A 19,212-nucleotide genomic window follows, 5' to 3' on the forward strand; every position below is an offset into this window, starting at 1 on the left:
ATATGGATCAGTGTCCACATCTGCAGCAACTATTGGAGTTCCAGTCCCTTTCTGTGCTGATGTTTACTAGAGCTAAAACGTGTCAAATTAAGATTCGCCTTAAACCTAGCATTACATGATGCTTCTCATGCATGCACCCTGTAGCTTTTTTTAAAAATGAAATATAAACTAATGTTTCTGGTCACATCTAAACCTAACAAACAATTCTTATGATTTTTTAATAGTCACATACAACGCACCTATCTGCATCTGTATGGAGAGAAACGGTACTGTGCAATTAGTAGCAGAACTACACTTGGCGATTGTTTATTTAATTTTACAATGACATCCCCAGAAATCATTGACCATGGCTTTCAGGCCTCTTGCCGGGTCAAGACTGCTGTGAAATGATAATGAAATAGCAGGCATATGGTATATATAGCACATTCCCAATAGAAATGTTTCACTGCTAATTGTTCTACATGAGTGTTCCTGATTTTGAAGGTTTCTTTTCGTTGTATTAAAAACATGTATTGTCGTGTGTTAGGCAATTAACAAAAACCAGCCAGTCTTGTCCAAACCAAGATTGGAGAGCTGATAGTGGCCAGGGTGGGATGATTTGCAGCTTTACCGACCAATCAGTTACCACCAAGTCCAAGTCTGGAATCTACACCAATCACAGTGGAGAGGAGGCGGGACGTACGGGTGCAGTGTTTCCGGATACTTTGTGTTCCATCAGGTTAATTTCACCAGGTCGGGGCAGAGCGGAGCAGTCGCATACAGCTATTTATTTTATTTCTCACTTATATACATTGTTGCATGTAGGTCGTGACTGGGCAACAGTTCCTGCTGTGCATGTTTAGATCAGTTCAGGGCAGATCTAGTTTCGGTAGGCCTCGTGTTTTTTTTTAAATGGAAGTTCCTGCAAAGCTTACTTAAATAATGTCAGTAATTTATGTGTCAGATCGTGACAAGTCCACTAAAATCGGAAACGAAGACTCTGCTGATTCCAATCCAACAAAGCGCAGATGCGTTTCACCATCAGAAAATAGTGACCAGCGCAGATTAGATTGTGAGAGGGAAGATTACTTAAGCGATGTGGTATGTTTAGCAGCTGAAATGAATTACAGATTTTCATACATAGATCTTATATATGTTATTTGATTGCAACACAGATGATTGTGATGAAATCACAAGTGATTCCAGAACTGCATTGTTTCATTACATTTCAGGAATGGTCAATGGAGTTAAGTTAAGGCCCAGTACTCGTACCCTCCCTCTTGTATTGGTGCTACCAATTGCTGATTTTTGTTAAATGCATCTTTGGGCCCAAAATGCTATGTTCAATTAGTTAAGGAGCTGTGAGGTAGTTTTCACTATAATTGTTGAGTTGTAGGAGGCATGATGCATTGTAGCGAGGCATGATACAAAATGGGCTCAGCTACAATTTCCCACCGTGAATTCTGAATCCCAGCTGTGAGTGAAAGACATAATGCATTTATATAGCAACTGTCATGACTTTGGGCCAAAGCCCTTAGCAGCCAGTGTAGGAAACACAGCAGCCAATTTGCACACAGCAGCATCCCACAAACAGCCATATGGTAATGAGCAGATAATCTGTTTTGAGTGATGTTGGTTAAGGGATAAATATTGGCCAGGACACCAGGGAGAATTCTGCTCTTTTTCAGAATAGTGAGGTTGGATCTTTTACATCCACCTGAGATGGAAGACGGGGCCTCAGTTTAACGTCTCGTCTGAAGGACGACACCTTCGACAGTGCAGCATTGCACTGGAGTGGGACTTGAACCCACAACCTCCTGACTCAGGCGTGAGTGCTACCCACTGAGCCATGGCTGACATGAGCTGCACTGTCAGTGCTGGTGTTGGGTGGAGGCATAGGAACAGGAGTAGGCCATTCAGCTCCTCGAGCCTGTTCCGCCTTTCAATTAGATCACTGCTCATCTGTATCCTAACTCCGTTTACCTGCCTTGGTTCCAATCTATCAATCTCGGTTTTGAAATTTCCAATTGAAAACTGTCAGAAGCAGAGTGTATCCTCATAGAGGGGAGGTTGGGGGGGGGGGGCAGGACTGGAGGAAGAATCAACGGACCACTCTGTAATTTACACATTTCTTTCAATATAAAAAAAAATTCTTGGAGAGTTACAGAGTAGCATTGGTGCAGGGCTGAGAGCAGATGGAATTGGCTGAAAAGGTTTTGTTTATTTTTTAATTTTAAAATGATATGTGTCTGAGGGTATAGAAAACCAAATAAAGACCGTAGTTCTTAAGCAATAAATGATGAATTATTATTCCCTGGTTGCAGAAGTGGCCTCAAATGGGAAGGAGACCAGAACGAGGGGCCATAAATATAAGACAGTCACTAATGAATCCAATAGGGAATTCAGGAGAAATGTCTTTACCCAGAGAATGACTAGAATGTGGTACACGCGACCACAAGGAGTAGTTAAGGCGATTAGCATAGATGCATTTAAGAGGAAACTAGATAAACACACGAGAGAGAAAGGAATAGAAGGATATGTTGATGGGGCTTGATGAAGAAGAGTGGGAGGAGGCTCGTGTGGAGTGTAAATACCGGCATAGACCTGTTGGGCCGAATGGCCTGTTTGTGTGCTGTACATTCTATGTAAAAATATGAGATTATCATTGGGTATTATTACACCATACAAAGTTACTTAGGCCACTGAACCCAAACATGCACTGCAGTCCCTTTTGAACTGCAGTCAGCATTTGTATGCTATAATATGTAAGATGATGCATACCAACATCTTCATGCTGAGGAACAAGCATGCTCATGAAACAGCCAGGACACCAATGACATAGGAAAGGAAAGGGGAGAGATCCTGCAGTCAGAGTTTCAGGAGCTAGGGAGGAAGTTATAAAACAGGGCCTCAAAGGTAGTAATCTCTGGATTAGTGTGCCTCGCGCTGGTGAGTACAGAAATAGGAAGATGAGGCAGGTTAATGCATGGCTAGAGACATGTGCAAGTGGGAATGCTTCAGATTCTTGGGGCATTGGGACCAGTTCTTGGGCAGGAAGGACCTGTTCAAGATGGATGGGTTGCACCTCAACAGAGCTGGGACCAATGTCCTCATGGGAAGATTCACTAATGCTGTGGGGGAGGGTTTAAACTAATTTGGCAGGGGGATGGGCACCATGATGTAGCATTAGAAAGAAGAAACAACGTGCACAAAGGATTGGGAGAGACAGATAGCACTAGAGTATGCAATAGTACGGTATTAGGTGGGATCAGACTAAGAGAGAATACGGGAAGGCCTAAGATAGGTTTAGAGTGCATGTGTGTAAACATACGAAGCATGGTAAATAAGAATGGTGAGCTGCAGGCGCAAAAAGCCACATAGGAGTATGATGTAGTGATGGTTAACGGAGACCTGGCTCAAAAAAGGGCAGGATTGGATACTAAATATTCCTGGATACAAGGTGTTCAGGAAAGATAGGGAAGGGAAAAAAGGAGGGGGTGGTGGTATTGATTAAGGAGAATATTGCAGTGCTGAAGAGAGAGGATGTCCTTGAGGGGTCAAGGACAGAATCTATTTGGTTAGAGTTAAGAAACAATAGAGGTGCCATTACACTACTGGGTGTATTCTATAGGCCATCAACTGGTGGGAAGGATATAGAGGAGCAAATTTGTAAGGAAATTACAGAGAGGTGCAAGAACTATAGAGTAGTGATAATGGGGGACTTCAACTATCCTAATATAGACTGGAATAGTAATAGTGTAAAGGGCAAAGAGAGGGAGGAATTTCTGGTGTGTGTTCAGGAGAACTTTCTTGATCAGTATATTTCCGGCCCAATGAGGAAGGAGGCATTGCTGGTTCTAGTTCTGGGGAATGAAGTGGGTCAAGTGAAGCAAGTGTCAGTGGGGGAACATTTAGGGAACAGCGATCATAGTATCATAAGGTTTAGATTAGTTATGGAAAAGGACAAGGAGGGATCTAGAGTAGAAATATTTAATTGGAGGAAGGCCAATTTCAGTGGGTTGAGAATGAATCTGGCCCGGGTAAATTGGAATCAAAGATTGGCTGGCAAAACTGTAATTGAGTAATGAATGGCCTTTAAAGAGGAGATGGTTCGTGTACAGTCTAGGTAAATTCCCAAGAGGGGGAAAGGTAGGGCAACCAAAGCCAGAGCTCCCTGGATGACGAAAGAGATAGAGAGTAAGATGAAGCAGAAAAAGGGGGCGTACGACTGATGTCAGGTTGATAATACAAGTGAGAACCAGGCTGAATATAGAAAATTCAGAGGAGAAGTGAAAAAGGAAATAAAAGGGGCAAAGAGGGAGTATGAGAATAGACTGGTGGCTAACATAAAAGGGAATCCAAAGGTCTTCTATAGGCATGTAAACGGGTAATAAGAGGAGGGGTGGGGCCGATTAGGGATCAAAAAGGAGATCTACGCATGGAGGCAAAGGGCATGGCTGAGTTACTAAATGAGTACTTTGCATCTGTCTTTACCAAAGAAGAAGATGCTGCCAAAGCCACAATAAAAGAGGAGGTAGTTGAGACACTAGATGGGCTAAAACTTGATAAAGAGGAGGTACTCGAAAGATTGGCTGCACTTAAAGTAGATAAGTCACCCGGTCTGGATGGGATGCCTCCTAGGTTGCTGAGGGAAGGGTGTAAATTGCAGAGGTACTGGCCATAATCTTCCAATCCTGCTTAGATACGAGGGTGGTGCCAGAGGACTGGAGAATTGTTCAAAAATTGTACACTCTTGTTCAAAAAAGGGTGTAAGGATTACCCCGGCAATTACGGGCCAGTCAGTTTAACCTCTGTGGTGGGGAAGCTTTTAGAAATGATAATCTGGGACAAAATTAATAGTGATTTGGACAAGTGTGGATTAATAAAGGAAAGCCAGCACGGATTTGTTAAAAGCATTTGTTAAATGTGTTTAACTAACTTGATTGAGTATTTTGATGAGGTAACAGAGATGGATGATGAGGGCATCGCTGTTGATGTGGTGTATATGGACTTCCAAAAGCCGTTTGACAAAGTGCCATATAATAGGCTTGTCAGCAAATTTGAAGCCCATGGAATAAAAGGAGCAGTAGCAGCATAAATACGAAATTGGCTAAGTGACAGGAAACAGAGAGCAGTGGTGAACGGTTGTTTTTCGGAGTGGAGGAAGGTATACAGATGTGTTCCCCATGGGTTGGTACTAGGACCGTTGCTTTTTTGATTTATATAAATGACTTGGACTTGGGTGTACAGGGCACAATTTCAAAATTTGCAGATGACACAAAACTTGGAGGTGTAGTAAACAGTGAGGAGAATAGTAATGGACTTCAGGACATCGACAGGCTGTTGGAATGGGCGGACACATGGCAGATGAAATTTAATGCAGAGAAGTGCGAAGTGATACATTTTGGCAGGAAGAATAAGGAGAAGCAATTTAAGCTAAATGGTACAATTCTAAAGGGGGTGCTGGAACAGAGATGGATTGAGAAAGCAGTTAAAAAAGCATATAGGATCCTGGGCTTTTATAAATAGAGGCATAGAGTGCAAACACAAGGTAGTTATGTTGAACCTTTATAAAACACTGGTTTGGCCACAGCTGGAGTTTTGTGTTCAATTCTGGGCACCGCACTTTAGGAAGGATGTGAAGCCCTTAGAGAGGGTGCAGAAAAGATTTACTAGAATGGTTCCAGGGATGAGGCATTTCAGTTATGTGGATAGACTGGACAAGCTGGGGTTGTTCTCCTTAGAGCAGAGAAGGTTAAGAGAATATTTGATAGAGGTATTCAAAATCATGAGGGGTCTAGACAGAGGATAGAGAGAGACTGTTCCCATTGGCGGAAGGTTTGAGAGCCAGAGGACACAGATTTAAGATGATTGGCAAAAGAACCAAAGGCGACATGAGGAAAAACTCTTTTATGCAGCGAGTAGTTATGATCTGGAATGTGCTGCCTGAAAGGGTGGTGGAAGCAGATTCATTCGTGGCTTTCAAAAAGGAATTGGATAAATATTTGAAGGGAAAAAATTTGCAGGGCTATGGGGAAAGAGCGGGGGAATGGGACTAACTGGATTGCTCTTACAAAGAGCCGGCTGGGCTCGATGGGCCGAATGGCCGCCTTCTGTGCTGTAAACATTCTATGATTCTATGCCCTTGTCCTAAGCTTCACTGTCTGCTCACTGGTAAACAGTACAAACATACTGGAAATTGTCAAAACGTGCAAGCAAATGGGACGGAATGTTAATGTTTGGGTACAATCATCAAAGGTTCTTTTCAATGAGAGTGATATTTTCACCTTTGGTGTAAATGAGGACCTTTTCTTGCTTTTAGTAAATATTTTCTTCCACTTTGTGGTCTTCCTACACCTCCTTAGCTGAAGTTGAACAGACAAAAGAAAAGGCCATTCAACCATTGAAGCTCATCCCACTTTGTGCCTTAACTTAACTTAGCAAAGTAGACCACCTGTTCCCAAGCCTCCTCCATTCCATAATCAGCTACTAGAAAACACATGAAAATGGCATGAGGCGACTCACCTAATGAGTTTTTTCCTCTAGTTCTCTGTGGGGAAAATGACCTGACCTGACCTCCACTTAATACCCTTTGCCCACCCCCCACAAACAGCTTGGCAGTGGTCATCAGCCAATGCTTCTACTGCTTGAACTGATGTTATAAAGAATAGTGCCCAAGTCATGTTTGCTAGAACTAGTTAAGTGTTTTGTGTTGAAGAATGCAAATCTCAGATTGTACTGCGCTGAAACTCAATGTTTCTACCCCCCCCCCCCCCACCCAATTGTTTTTGTAAAAGGATTCATAGCAAAAGGTGGAAATCAGGTTGAACCTCAGGGTTTTATGGATTAAACCAAAACATTGTTTGCTGCATAGATAGTTAAACCATTAATAGATGATTTAATATCACTTGGCAGCTTTGCAGTGTCACGCTGTATGGGACTCACAAGTTGACGTTTGCATATGCACATTTTTGTGTGACTTAGATTTTCCCCATTATAATCTTGACTTGTTAGTTCCTGGAAATTTGGAATTGATGTCACTAAGATGTCAAGAATAAACCCATGGTTATTTATGCTCGATGCTTGGGTCCTAGATTTGTCAACCTTATTGCAAGTAGATGTCTAGAAAATCCTTCAAGCTCCTGGATTTGACATCCTTCAGAGGTTAAACTGATGTTTTTGTTCCAGTCATAATAGCCAGGACAAAGTTTCCTTCATAAGTTCATCAGTGAATATTGAAGCGACGTTGACAAATGGAAATCGATGCTTGTGTTGTTTTCAGTAGTCGAGAGCTGGCTCACCACTGTTTCCTGCAAGATAGCAATTGAGTGACTCACCACTCAGTGTTAGCTACACTATGTTCATAAAACTGAGACTGATAACAGCTGTAATATCTAGCCTACAGAGATGAATGTGACAAAGTGTGAAATAAAGCAAAAATAACATTTGCTATGAAATGAGTCAGCTCCAGAGTCATGATCTTGAAAACATATTTTAACAATTACTGTGCTGAAAAAAATTGACACGTTCGCAACACATAACTTGAGTAGTACTTCAGGTAATTTGAAATCTATCTGTCCGTACAATGTTGTGTGGGCATAAGATGCAAGTTGAATGTGTGAAATGGACGTAGGTTATTTGGCTACTTAAGATACCCACCTTGAGTACGAAGGTCTGATGCTTTTCAAATGCGATTCAACATGACTTGGGAAGCTCTGCCTGGAGTCGAGCTGCCCGTTCTCCTAATATGCATAAAAAACTGAGTTCAGATGATATCACAAATTATTTCTGATGGTCTTCCTTCCCCATCTCTTGAAGGCATTGATGCCTTTCTGGAAAGTGTGAGTGTGATGACTCTCTGGCACCTTGCCAACTGGCCACTCTTCATGTGTGAGTCTTGAATAGTGAGTGTCGGTGGGTTAGTTAACCACAGTGATGCACCAGAGCTGAGCTGTATCCAGTTCTCACTCAACATCCACATACATGTACTTCCTACAGAGGTCGCTGAATCTTCTTTTGTACAGCAGCTTGAAAAGCAACATTAAATGTCGACGTCTAAGTTTGTCATCCACTTTATGGCCTCTGGTGATATGGAGTGAATTGAAGCTATTCATCCAGGAAAGGATCTTACTGAATAACGAGCAAGAACAGGAACCCGACCCAATTTTCCCCTCTCTAACTCAAGGGCACTGAGCTCAATTGTAGCACCCCTCCCACAGCTTCAACCTACAATAATTAACTCAAGACTGACCTGAGATTGAGTCTGGGATATTCGTGGCTTTTCTTGAGCACATTAGCGAGCCGCAAATGAACTCTTTAGTTAAGGCATCCGATTGATCATTGGCTTTCAAAATTGTGAGGGATTCAAAAATATTTTTTCCAAATCTAAACCAGACACTAATGCAAATGGGGCTTTCTTTACTGTTTTAAAAAAAAATTCCAACTCCCATTCTTAAAAAGTTATTTTATTTTCTCTTTCGAACTCTCTCTTCCAATTATTCAGTGCCATTAGCAGAAGTGTCGAATTAGGTGATTAGCTACTCCATCACTTGTAAGGAAATAGCAGATGACCTAATTCTAGGCTTCTGCTACTGGCATTTTATAATTGGCCTCTAGAAGATGGATAAAAATGATCCACAGTGACTTCCTAGTAATCATGATGTGGAGATGCTGGTGATGGACTGGGGTGGACAAATTTAAGGAGTCTTACAACACCAGGTGATAGTCCAACAGCTTTATTTGAAATCACAAGCTTTCGTCGGTGACGAAGGAGGAAGCCTCCGAAAGCTTGTGATTTCAAATAAAGCTGTTGGACTATAACCTGGTGTTGTAAGACTCCTTAAATTCCTAGTAATCAGTTCATATTTGCAGAGAGAAAGGGTTGAGTCTCCACTCAGCCCCTTTCTCCACATCCTTCTAAATGTTCAGTTTCTAATATAAGCCATTCAGAAAAGAAATGAAGATAAAAGTGGTAGAAAAATAATTTATTTACAGCTTATTTCTTTCTTAAGCACTGATTTCTATTTATTGTAGTTCAGTGTCATCACTGTAAACCAATCAGTAACTCTGTGCTTACTGGCTTTGCTAACAAGCAGGATGTCATCAGCTAGATTTTGTTAATAAGAAGAAAATGACAGTTGAAGTGAGTTTCCTAGTAGTTCAAAGTGGATGCTACCTAATACTAATGCAGATTGCTAGATTAGTCGTTGCTCAACCTTAACCCCTTATACACTGACTGAATGTTGTGGTCTGACATTTTAAGATGGGTGGTGAGTCCCCTTTAGGTGACGTGAACTCTGTATTAAAAGAATGTTGATTCATACAGGGAACATATATTTCTTTTACAATTCAATAATCATATCATTCTTTACTCACTATAAAATCTGCAAGATAATTTTTAAGAAAATTCAGCATTGCTATAGTTATTGCATTGCTATAGTTGTAGCAAATTCATCCTACAATTCTGTATTTGTATTGTTCTTGGAACTTATTTGCAATTTGATAGATAGATATTTATCTGAAATACATGTCTATCTACAAACCAGAACTTCAGTTCAATGTGGACATCTGACTGCCAATGCATAGAGTTATGGGCTATAGAATTTTTGAGAAGGCAATTGCAACCATTGAGCAAAAAGGCTACAGTAAATCTAAATTGCCTATAGCAGTCATTATACAGGGCCTGTGAAAAAGAACTTTACCAAAACCTGACCTTACCTAAATTCTTCTATCGAGAAGGCCAAGGTGTTGTGTTCAAGAGACAATTAGATTTATTTCTGGAGAAAGAGGGGATGGGTTGATATTGTGAAAAGATGCAGTTGAGATCAATCAAAAAAGAGGGCAGGTTTGTTGGGTAAAATGGCACTTTCCTGTTTTCTGTGTCATGTAAGGTTATTTTGGACAGTTATTAAGGCTTGTCCAGTCACCAAAATGTGTACTGCTTAATCTACATGTTGCTATGTATTTATTACTTTCCTTCTCTCCTTTGACTTACAGTCTATTATCCTGCCAGTTCACAATGCAGCGAGGTGGTTGGATGAATGCCTGCAATCAGTTTTGGAGCAGGATTTCCAGGGATCCATGCAGTTATCAGTTTTCAATGACGCCAGCAAGGTTGTACAGTGTATTTACTTTAAACTTTCTCTGTAACACTTTGACTGAATCCCTTGTGTAGCAGGAGCGCTTGCCTTTGAGTACAGAATATATCAAATAAGTGAAAGAAACTAGACCCTTTGCTCTGTGGCTGAGTTAGTAAAAGTACTGGGCCATGTGGAACTGAGTTATACAGACCAGAAGGTTCCAAGCTCAAGCTTTGGTCTCCACTGCGTTAGCTGGGCTCAGATGGTAGGGTTGCTACAATCAGCCTTACTGTCCCTGGCTAGGGAGGGGAAAAAGCAGCCAATATCCTTTCTCCTGAACATAACGGTAGGATGAGGTTCAGCTGCGATGCTTTCCAAGGGCAAAGAGCCTGTCAACATTTAACACATTGATTCCCATACAAAGACCAGCTACTTGGGCCAGGTACGAGAGGATGGTCAATGCCTGTGAATCTGTACCTCAGCAAAAGTTGCCACACTCAAATGAGGAGGTCAGAAATTGGGAGTGGGTGGAGGTGGAAATACATATTAAAAAAGTAGTGAAAGGAACTAAATAACTCATTTTACAGGCATGGCTGGTATAAGTTGGCAATAAAGCAAAATTTTACATTTAATTATTTCAATTTGGTTGTAATTGGGATATTATAAATATGGAAGGCTTTTTAATACTGTGTTTTTATGTGAAGTAACTTTGATCTGTCTATTGACAATTTTCTTTGCCATCTTGAAACTCCTGTCGATGAGATTCAGGTTCAAATAGATCTTTTTATTGATAACTTAACATGTAGCTAGTTTAAATTTTTGTTACTGTAACTAAATATTAGAAGACCATAAATCAACGTGAGCACTACTACATGTGGCTTTACCGCAAAATACCAGCAAGAGGGACACGTTCCTGATTTCAGTTCCTTTCTTTTAGCCTGTTGATTTGAAACTATATTTCTAATTTTGTAATATCTACACTGCCAATGAGTCATAACACTAAAGGTTAAAACTCTGCTTTTAGAGCTATGAATGAAGTAGTTCCACGGGCTCAGGGGAGTGCAGGAAAGTAATCCCACAAATAAATTATGCAAATAAAAAACTGTTTAATAATGAAAGTGTAACCAATGGTTTGCGTCCCAGCACTTGTGGTATACAAAGCATAATTAAACGTCTATTACATATTGTGTTCAAGCACAATATTCCCAGTCAGAACATTTTAGTTTGAATTATAGATAAACTCAAATGAAAAGAAGGGTGGGGTTTTAAAAAAAAAACGATCGAGCCCATTCCATCCGGTCATGGTGCAGCCATGTGATATGGATGGTACTTGCATATTGTTAACTGAGCACTAGATGGCCCTCTGGTGGGAGTAAGTACATTGTAGCAATTACACTCCAAGGTGCCTCTTGTATCGTTTTTGTTACTCCTTGACGGAAATATTCTGGAGGGTGTGGAAATAAGAGCAGTTAGTTATTACTACCAATTCGAGTGCTTATTTGGACAAAACACCATGCACCTCATTAACCCACCCTTAATCACATCATCTTCTGAGAAAGGCAAGAAAAAGAAAAAAGCTTGCAGCCAATTCAGGGAAAGCCCAGGGAAATTCTTCTGACTCTCTAAGGAAATCAAGTAAAGCTGCAGGAGACTGTGGTTGCCCATAACCTCTCAGTTGAAAACTAACGATTAACCTACCCTTTACAACTGGAAATGTCCTCTTCTTTTAAAGAACTGTAGCGACTCCACACCCACCACACATTTGGATACACAGTTTTCAGTTCCCCGACCCGAACCGTCTCCTTTTCACCATGGATGTCAAGTCCCTCGACACCTCCGTCCCCCACCAGGATGACCTGCGGGCCTTCTGCTTCTTCCTTGAACGGAGGCCCAACCCGTCCCCATCCACCCTCCTCTGCTTGGAACTTGTTCTTACATTGAACAACTTCACCTTTTGACTCCACTCATTTCCTCCAAGTAAAAGGTGGCGCTATGGGAACCTGTGTCGGTCAAGCTATGTCTGCCTTTTTGTGGGATACATGGCACGTTTCTTGTTCCAGCCTGACTCAGGCCCCCTCCCTCATCTCTTTTTCTGGTACATTAATGCCTGTATCGAAGCTGTTTCTTGCTCTAGCCCCAAACTGGAAAATTTCATCAACTTCGCTTCCAATTTCCACCCTTCCCTCACCTTCACATGGTCCATCTCCGACTCTTCCCTTCCTTGACTTCTCCATCTCCGTTTCTGGTGATACACTGTCAACCAATATCTATTATAGGCCCACCAACTCCCACAGCTACCTTGATTACACTTCCTCCCACCCAGCTTCCTGTAAGGACACTATTCTCTTCTCCCAGTTTCTCCGTCTCCGTCGCATCTGTTCTGATGATACCACCTTCCGCTCCAGTGCTTCCAATATGTCTTCTTTTTTCCTCAACCAAGGAATCCCCTCCACTGTAGTTGACAGGGCCCTCGACTTTGTCCGTCCCATTTTACGCACTTCTGCTCTCCCCCCATCCCCTCCCTCCCAGAACCACAATGGGGTCCCCCTTGTTCTCACCTTCCACCCCACCAGCCTCCACATTCGACGTATAATCCTCTGCCTTTTCCGCCACCTCCAGCGCGATCCCACCACCAAACACATCTTTCCCCCTCCCCTCCCCATTCAGCATTCCGAAGGGACCGCTCCCTCTGCAACACCCTGATCTACTCTTCCATCACCCCCAACACTTGCTCTCTTTTTTTATTCGTTCACGGGATGTGGGCGTCGCTGGCAAGGCCAGCATTTATTGCCCATTCCTAATTGCCCTCGAGAAGGTGGTGGTGAGCCGCCTTCTTGAACTGCTGCAGTCCGTGTGGTGACGGTTCTCCCACAGTGCTGTTAGGAAGGGAGTTCCAGGATTTTGACCCAGCGACAATGAAGGAACGGCGATATATTTCCAAGTCGGGATGGTGTGTGACTTGGAGGGGAACGTGCAGGTGGTGTTGTTCCCATGTACCTGCTGCTCTTGTCCTTCTAGGTGGTAGAGGTCGCGGGTTTGGGAGGTGCTGTCGAAGAAGCCTTGGCGAGTTGCTGCCGTGCATCCTGTGGATGGTACACACTGCAGCCACAGTGCGCCGGTGGTGAAGGGAGTGAATGTTCAGGGTGGTGGATGGGGTGCCAATCAAGCGGGCTGCTTTATCTTGGATGGTGTCGAGCTTCTTGAGTGTTGTTGGAGCTGCACTCATCCAGGCAAGTGGAGAGTATTCCATCACACTCCTGACTTGTGCCTTGTAGATGGTGGAAAGGCTTTGGGGAGACAGGAGGTGAGTCACTCGCCGCAGAATACCCAGCCTCTGACCTGCTCTCGTAGCCACAGTATTTATATGGCTGGTCCAGTTAAGTTTCTAGTCAATGGTGACCCCCAGGATGTTGATGGTGGGGGATTCGGCGATGGTAATGCCGTTGAATGTCAAGGGGAGGTGGTCATTGCCTGGCACTTGTCTGGCGCGAATGTTACTTGCCACTTATGAGCCCAAGCCTGGATGTTGTCCAGGTCTTGCTGCATGCGGGCTCAGACTGCTTCATTATTTGAGGGGTTGCGAATGGAACTGAACACTGTGCAGTCATCAGCGAACATCCCCATTTCTGACCTTATGATGGAGGGAAGGTCATTAATGAAGCAGCTGAAGATGGTTGGGCCTAGGACACTGCCCTGAGGAACTCCTGCAGCAATGTCCTGGGGCTGAGAAAATTGGCCTCCAACAACCACTACCATCTTCCTTTGTGCTTGGTATGACTCCAGCCACTGGAGAGTTTTCCCCCTGATTCCCATTGACTTCAATTTTACTAGGGCTCCTTGGTGTCACACTCGGTCAAATGCTGCCTTGATGTCAAGGGCAGTCACTCTCACCTCACCTCTGGAATTCAGCTCTTTTGTCCATGTTTGGACCAAGGCTGTAATGAGGTCTGGAGCCGAGTGGTCCTGGCGGAACCCAAACTGAGCATCAGTGAGCAGGTTATTGGTGAGTAAGTGCCGCTTGATAGCACTATCGACGACACCTTCCATCACTTTACTGATGATTGAGAGTAGACTGATGGGGCGGTAATTGGCCGGATTGGATTTGTCCTGCTTTTTGTGGACAGGACATACCTGGGCAATTTTCCACATTGTCGGGTAGATGCCAGTGTTGTAGCTGTACTGGAACAGCTTGGCTAGAGGCGCAGCTAGTTCTGGAGCACAAGTCTTCAGCACTACAGCTGGGATGTTGTCGGGGCCCATCGCCTTTGCTGTATCCAGTGCACTCAGCCGTTTCTTGATATCACGTGGAGTGATTCGAATTGGCCGAAGACTGGCCTCCGTGATGGTGGGGATATCGGGAGGAGGCCTTGATGGATCATCCACTCGGCATTTCTGGCTGAAGATGGTTGCAAACGCTTCAGCCTTGTCTTTTGCACTCACGTGCTGGACTCCGCCATCATTGAGGATGGGGATGTTTGCAGAGCCTCCTCCTCCCGTTAGTTGTTTAATTGTCCACCACCATTCACGACTGGATGTGGCAGGACTGCAGAGCTTTGATCTGATCCGTTGGTTGTGGAATCGCTTAGCTCTGTCTATAGCATGTTGCTTCCGCTGTTTAGCATGCATGTAGTCCTGAGTTGTAGCTTCACCAGGTTGGCACCTCATTTTTAGGTACGCCTGGTGCTGCTCCTGGCATGCTCTTCTACACTCCTCATTGAACCAGGGTTGATCCCCTGGCTTGTTGGTAATGGTAGAGTGAGGAATATGCCGGGCCATGAGGTTACAGATTGTGCTGGAATACAATGCTGCTGCTGATGGCCCACAGCGCCTCATGGATGCCCAGTTTTGAGCTGCTAGATCTGTTCTGAATCTATCCCATTTAGCACGGTGGTAGTGCCACACAACACGTTGGATGGTGTCCTCAGTGCGAAGATGGGACTTCATCTCCACAAGGACTGTGCGGTGGTCACTCCTACCAATACTATCATGGACAGATCTATTTGCGACAGGTAGATTGGTGAGGACGAGGTCACGTAAGTTTTTCCCTCGTGTTGGTTCGCTCACCACCTGCCGCAGGCCCAGTCTAGCAGCTGTGTCCTTCAGGACTCGGCCAGCTCGGTCAGTAGTGGTGCTACCGAGCCACTCTTGGTGATGGACATTGAAGTCCCCCACCCAGAGTACATTTTATGCCCTTGCTACCCTCAGTGCTTCCTCCAAGTGGTGCTCAACATGGAGGAGGACTGATTCATCAGCTGAGGGAGGACGGTAGGTGGTAATCAGCAGGAGGTTTCCTTGCCCATGTTTGACCTGATGCCATGAGATTTCATGGGGTCCAGAGTCAATGTTGAGGACTCCCAGGGCCACTCCCTCCTGACTGTATATCACTGTACCGCCACCTCTCGTGGGTCTGTCCTGCCGGTGGGACAGGACATACCCAGGGATGGTGATGGAAGAGTCTGGGACATTGGCCGAAAGGTATGATTCTGTGAGTATGGCTATGTCAGGCTGTTGCTTGACTAGTCTGTGGGACAGCTCTCCCAATTTTGGCACAAGTTCCCAGATGTTAGTAAGGAGGACCTTGCAGGGTCGACTGGGCTTGGTGTTTTGCCGTTGTCGTGTCCGGTGCCTAGTGGTCCGATGCCGGGTGGTCCGTCCGGTTTTATTCTTATTATGACTTTTCGTAGCGAGATTTTACATCTGAGTGGCTTGCTAGGCCATTTCAGAGGGCAATTAAGAATCAACCACATTGCTGTGGGTCTGGAGTCACATATAGGCCAGACCGGGTAAGGACATTAGTGAACCAGATGGGTTTTTACGACAATCCGGTAGTTTCATGGCCATCATTACTGATACTCGTATTTTAATTCCAGATTTTTATTTAATTAATTGAATTCCCAAGGCACCTTCCCGTGCAAGCGCAGGAGATGCATCATCTTCCCCTTCACCTCCTCCCTTCCCACCGTCCAGGCCCCCAAACACTCCTTCCAGATGAAACAGTGATTTATTTGTACTACTTTCAATTTAGTATACTGTATTCGCTGCTCACAGTGCGATCTCTACATTGGGGAGACCAAAAGCAGACTGGGTGATCGCTTTGCTGAACACCTCCGCCCTGTCCGCAAGTGTGACCCTGACCTGCTGGTTGCTTGCCATTTTAATTCCCCTTCCCACTCCCACTCTGACCTCTCTGATCTCGGCCTCTTACACTGTTCCAATTAAGTTCATTGTGAGCTCGAGGAACAGCACCTCATCTTTTGTTCAGGCACTTTACAACCTTCCGAACTCAACACTGATTTCAATAACTTCAGATCATAACCACTGCTCCCATTTTTTCGGTCAGTTAGTGCTGGTAATGGCTCTGCTGCTGCCATTTACAGCTAATCTTGACGAATCTTTTGTTTCTTAACCTTGCACCATCATCCCTTTTGTCATTTAATCACTCCTGCCCTCCACCCTATCAGAGATCTTCCCTTTTGTTCTTTCTTTCCCTCCCCTTCCTCCCTCCCCACCCCCTTTCCCTGGCTCTGTACTTGCTCAAAAACTTTAACTCTTAACATCTTCCAGTTCTGACGAAAGGTCTTCAACCTGAAACGTTAACTCTGTTTCTTTCTCCACAGATGCTGCCTCACTTGCTGAGCTTCTCCAGCATTTTCTGTTTTTATTACACATTTAGGTACTCTGTTCCAGAAGCTGATGACTTTCTATGACCAGAAATGCTTTCTGGTATTTAGCCTAACTCCTTTCCTGCATATGTTATATGCATGTCCTTTAGTCCTACCATTCTTATCCACATCAAATAATCTATCCAACCTCACTGAATACAATCCTTCAATCCTATTTCCTCTAAGCCTCCATTTCTCCAAAGTAAATAGTCCTAACCTTTTGTTCCTATCCTCATAACTGAGAGCCTTAAGGCTGGGTATCATTCTGTTCGACCTCCCCTGCACCTACTCTCAAGCCTCTACATCTTTCATTATGTGTACAGACCAAAACTGGACCCAAGTACTTTGAAATGCAAATGTACCAAAGCCTATATAGCCTAAGTATAATGGTCTTTGTTTTATGATCGATAATCCGAGCTATGCAACTGAAAACCATATTTGCTGAACTATCTTAATGGACAGTTTTCTCCTGTTACCTTCCAGGCTGCAAGATGACTATTCAGCAACTGGTTGGTTCCTCTTTGAGGGAGAGTAAATCAATCCCTCTGGCCACATCCTAGCTAATGGCTTGTCTGAAGAAGTCTGTAACCCAGATCATTTATCCTTGCTTGAAAATGTGAAGGTTGAAGGGAATGAAAAGGATAAAACTGAAATACTTATGATTGAAAAAGAAATGGGGTTGGGGGTCTGTTGGGCTGGGGCTACAATGCTAGAGCATTGACATTTCAACGAGAAGTTTTATGTTCAAATCCTAGTTGTCGGTGACCTTTGCACTCTGGCTTTCCGTGGCTGCGATTGCCAGAGTTGGCGCAGTCATCTGGGGGAGCATATGAAAATATCTAAAGCAGGGATTGCCTTTCAGCTTCAATCAGGTTTCCTTTCTGGCAGACTAACCAAGGATTAGCATTGACAGGACCAGAGGAGTAACTAACAAGCTTAATCTCAGGCAAGTCATGGCAGCAGAGCTTGCACCCGTGATATGCTCCTCCTGCGCTATGTGGGAAGTCATGGACACTACCGGTGTCCCTGGCAACTACGTGTGCGGGAAGTGTGTCCACCTGCAGCTACTGACTAACCGTATATCGGAGCTGGAGCTGTGGGTGGATTCACTGTGGAGCATCCGCGATGCTGAGATTATCGTGGATAGCACATTCAGTGAGGTGGTCACACCGCAGGTAAAGATTACGCAGGAAGAAAAGAAATGGGTGACTGCCAGGAAGAGTAGAAGGACTAGGCAGGTAGTGCAGGAGTCCCCTGGGGCTATCTCCCTCTCAAACAGATATACCGCTTTGGATACTGTCGGGGGAGATGGCTTATCAGGGAAAAGCAGTAAGAGCCAAGTTCGTGGCACCACGGGTGACTCTGCTGCACAGGAGGGGAGGAATAACAGTGGCAGGGCTATAATGATAGGGGATTCAATTGTAAGGGGAACAGATAGGCATTTCTGCAGCCGCAAACGTGACTCCAGGATTGTATGTTGCCTCCTTGGTGCTAGGGTCGAGGATGTCACGGAGCGGCAGCAGGGCATTCTGGAGGGGGAGGGGGAGGGTGAACAGCCAGTAGTCGTGGTCCATATCGGTACTGACGACATAGGTAAAAAAAGGGATGAGGTCCTGCAAGGTGAGTTTAAAGAGTTAGGAATTAAAAAGCAGGACCTCAAAGGTAGTGATCTCAGGATTACTACCAGTGCCACGTGCTAGTGAGTACAGGAAGAGAAGAATAGACCAGATGAATGCGTGGCTGCAGGGACGATGTAGGAGGGAGGGATTTAGATTCCTGGGACATTGGGACCGGTTCTGGGGAAGGTGGGACCTGTACAAGCGGGACGGGTTACGCCCGAGCAGAACTGGGACCGATGTCCACGCGGGGGTGTTTGCTCGTGCTGTTGGGGAAGGTTTAAACTAGAGTGGCAGGGGGATGGGAACCTGAGCAGGGAGACAGAGGAGGGGGAAACAAGGATAGAAACAAAAGACAGAAAGCGAAGAAGCAATAGTGGAAGGCAGAGAAAACAAGGGCGAAAAACAAATAGGACATTGTGCAAAATAAAACTAAGATGGCGAGCAATCTTAAAAAGACAAGTCTAAAGGCATTGTGTCTTAATGTGCAGAGCATTCACAATAAGCTAGATGAATTAACAGCGCAGATAGATATTAACGGTTATGATATAGTTGCGATTACAGAGACATGACTGCAGGGTGACCAAGGATGGGATCTGAAAATCCAGGGGTATTCAATATTTAGGACAGACAGGCAAAAAGGGAAAGGAGGCAGGATAGAGTTGTTAGTAAAGGAGGAAGGATATTGGCTCAGAAAATCACGATGTGGAATCTGTATGGGTGGAGCTAAGAAACACCAAGGGGCAGAAAACGTCATAGAATATAAAAGCAGGGATGTTATGCTGGAACTGTATAAAACACTAGTTAGACCACAGCTTGAGTACTGCATACAGTTCTGGTCACCACATTACAGGAAGGATGTAATTGCACGAGAGA

The 19,212-nt window shown here is 44.2% G+C and overlaps 1 protein-coding gene across 3 annotated transcripts in view; it reads left to right on the forward strand.

Annotated features, from left to right (window-relative positions):
* Positions 1–645: 645 nt before the first annotated feature.
* The window catches only part of b3gntl1 (UDP-GlcNAc:betaGal beta-1,3-N-acetylglucosaminyltransferase-like 1), a 309,746-nt gene continuing 291,179 nt past the window's right edge, over positions 646–19,212 (forward strand). For 2 of the 3 annotated variants that reach the window (XM_068004292.1, XM_068004293.1), the window contains exons 1-2: positions 742–1,080; positions 9,976–10,092. In XM_068004292.1, coding sequence (XP_067860393.1) covers positions 922–1,080; positions 9,976–10,092 — 276 coding nt within the window. In that variant the 5' untranslated portion in view covers positions 742–921. The other variant, XM_068004294.1, reaches the window with a different exon arrangement.

Source organism: Heptranchias perlo, chromosome 23, assembly GCF_035084215.1.
Source record: "Heptranchias perlo isolate sHepPer1 chromosome 23, sHepPer1.hap1, whole genome shotgun sequence".
In the NCBI taxonomy this organism is placed as follows: Eukaryota; Metazoa; Chordata; class Chondrichthyes; order Hexanchiformes; family Hexanchidae; genus Heptranchias; species Heptranchias perlo.